General features: G+C 55.3%; 1 protein-coding gene across 1 annotated transcript in view; it reads left to right on the forward strand.

Annotated features, from left to right (window-relative positions):
• Positions 1–48: 48 nt before the first annotated feature.
• LOC104272706 (polycomb group RING finger protein 2) overlaps positions 49–2556 on the forward strand; it is a gene marked incomplete at both ends in the record, with an annotated part of 4151 nt that continues 1643 nt past the window's right edge. Inside the window, 4 exons of the mRNA XM_009867778.1 lie at positions 49–145; positions 1961–2016; positions 2206–2256; positions 2337–2445. Coding sequence (XP_009866080.1) covers positions 49–145; positions 1961–2016; positions 2206–2256; positions 2337–2445 — 313 coding nt within the window. The remainder of the gene's footprint in view (positions 146–1960; positions 2017–2205; positions 2257–2336; positions 2446–2556) is intronic.

Raw genomic sequence — 2556 nt, forward strand, 5'->3', positions numbered from 1 at the left:
CCCCCCGCCCCCCCCCGCCCCCCTCCCGCGGAGCCTCTCTCCCTGCAGTCTGCAAAACCTGCATCGTTCGCTACCTGGAGACCAACAAGTACTGCCCCATGTGTGATGTCCAAGTGCACAAAACCAGACCCCTCCTCAGCATCAGGTGAGCTCCGGGGGCTCCGTGCAGCTCCGTGTGTCGGTGCAGCCCGTGCCCGCTCTGGGGGGCTCAGCCCTGAGCACCCCGAGGTGGGGAGCGGGGCTCTGCGGCCAGCCTGGTTCGCGATGGTGCAGCCAGTGTTGCTTTTAAACCTTCTGCTAAAGAAATGATCCCATTTTGGCTTAAAACGTTGAAAGTCCAGGCTTGAGAGATGTAACTTTATTTTTCAAGAGGGTCTCTCTCGTGCTGCAGGAGGGACCGTGCCCAGCCCTGCGCAGCCCAGACCACGGGTGTCCGTCCGTCCCTGTCCCCGCTGGGTCTGCCTGGGCTTTCTAACTCCCTGCTCTTTCCCCCGTGGGGAGGGGGCTGTGTCCCTGGGTTCCCCAGGTGGGCTCACGGCAGCGCAGGTGACAGCGATGGCTTCTCTGGCCCGGCTGGGGAAAGCCAGACACGTCCCATCAGCTGTGGAGTTGGCTCTGCAGGTGGTTGGCATAGAAACCGTGAAAGGCTGCAATACATCACTCGCCGCTTTTTTTTTATCCCTTTTTTTTTAGCCTCTTCCATATAAATCCGTTTCTGTAGTAACACTTTCTTTTTTTTTTCCCCCTGGTTCACTATGAAAATATTTACGCTCCGTCTCCCACGCCGAAATACTCCTGCGTCACACGGCGCCTTCGCGTCCGCGGGGAGAAACGTGGGGCCCGATCCACACCTGGCGTCCCTCCGCGCCGATGAGGGGGGCTTGGATTTTTCTTTTTCCCCTCTCCTCTTCCCAAACCGGTGCCAGGGCAGCGCCGAAACCGGGCGCGATGCTGAGGGTGCACCCCTGGCCCCCACCCAGCGCCGCCGCTGGGCTGGATGGGGTTGACTCAAGCGAGAGCTGGTGATTAAGCTGCCGCTCAAGCGGCTGAGGTTGCTTTTTCATTAGCTTGCTGTAAATTAGAAAGCAAATTCTCTGGGTACGTATTATAAATAAAATCACAGAGGGGCCTCGTGAACCGAGGTGACATCACGGAGGAGTTAGGGTTGAAAGACATGGCTGGGCTAAAAATAATATAGGGTACGGTCATTTGTTTTTCTTTAAAATAAAAGCCTCATTATTAAAGTGGAAATAATTGCAGATATAATTTACCTTTCACCGGTCCCACTGCTCTCGCTTTGTTTTTTTGAGATTATTATTTTTTTTGTTGTACTATTCAGCCGAGCTGCTGGTTTTAAATTGTGCCAGATGCCCTGCCTGCAGGGTCCTGAGCCCAAGCAAAATCTCAGTCCTGGTCCCAGGATGGGACTTGAGCTTCCCCAGTTCCTCGAGTGCTTTCGAAGCTCCTACCTCGAGGGGTTCCTGTTTTAGGGAGCCCCCTTTGCTTTCCTGCCATCCTTCCAACAGAGGGAAATCAAAGCCTGAGCCCTGAACGGCAGCCAAGTCCCAAAATAAAATTAGATGCAAATTAAAACTTGCAGAAACATTTGCCCGTCTTAGATTTGGGGTTATTTTTCTAAGCCCTCGGTGTGTTTGGGTAATCGTTTCGACTACTGCGACAGATCCTGGCCCCAAAATCCCGCTGTCATCATCCCCAGCGATTATGAGGATTTTTGAAATGGTTTTCTTTCTTTTCCCAGAGTTAACCCTTTGCGGCAAGTGCGAGGGCGGACGGGTTTGCCTGTGGGAAAAAAAAATGTCACCCTGGGGGGGGAAATTGAGGCTTTGTGCTTTTTCCCGGGAGGGAGATGGGTGAAGCCGTGCTCTCAGGGCAGCAAGCTGCTCCCTAATCCGTCTGATTCCTCTCTCTTTTTTACCTATTTCTTTTTTTCCCCACTCAGGTCGGACAAAACCCTGCAGGACATCGTGTACAAACTGGTCCCGGGGCTTTTCAAAGGTACGGCCAGGGGCAGTTATAATTGTGGAGGGTTTGTAACTCGCTCCCCCCTGCCGGGGAATCCGCTCCCCCAAGATTTCATGTTGCCCCCACGCGCCCGAGGCTTCCTCTCGCTCTCCTCCTTGTGTCCATCTCCACCGCGGTGTGAGGGTTTTTTCCTCCTCACGTTCCTCCTCCCTCCTCCCGCAGATGAGATGAAGAGGCGACGTGACTTCTACGCAGCCTACCCCGTGGCAGAGGGTGAGTGTGAGCCCTGGGGACCCCCCCTCGCCCCGGCACCCCCCCGACACCTCAGCCTCTCCCTCCCTCTGCTCCTGCAGTTCCCAACGGCTCCAATGAAGATCGTGGGGAAGTCTCCGAGCAGGACAAGGGGAACCTGACAGACGATGAGATCGTCAGCCTGTCCATAGAGTTTTACGAAGGGTCAAGGTACCGTTTTCTGGCCGCTCCTAAACCTCTGCCTGGGGCTGAGCAAGTTCTCAACCTCCCTTCCCTCTCCGGAGGTGGAGCTGTGGTGGGAGGCGGTGGCGGCTGCCACGG

This window comes from Apaloderma vittatum, unplaced genomic scaffold (assembly GCF_000703405.1).
Source record: "Apaloderma vittatum isolate BGI_N311 unplaced genomic scaffold, ASM70340v1 scaffold33010, whole genome shotgun sequence".
Taxonomy (NCBI): Eukaryota; Metazoa; Chordata; class Aves; order Trogoniformes; family Trogonidae; genus Apaloderma; species Apaloderma vittatum.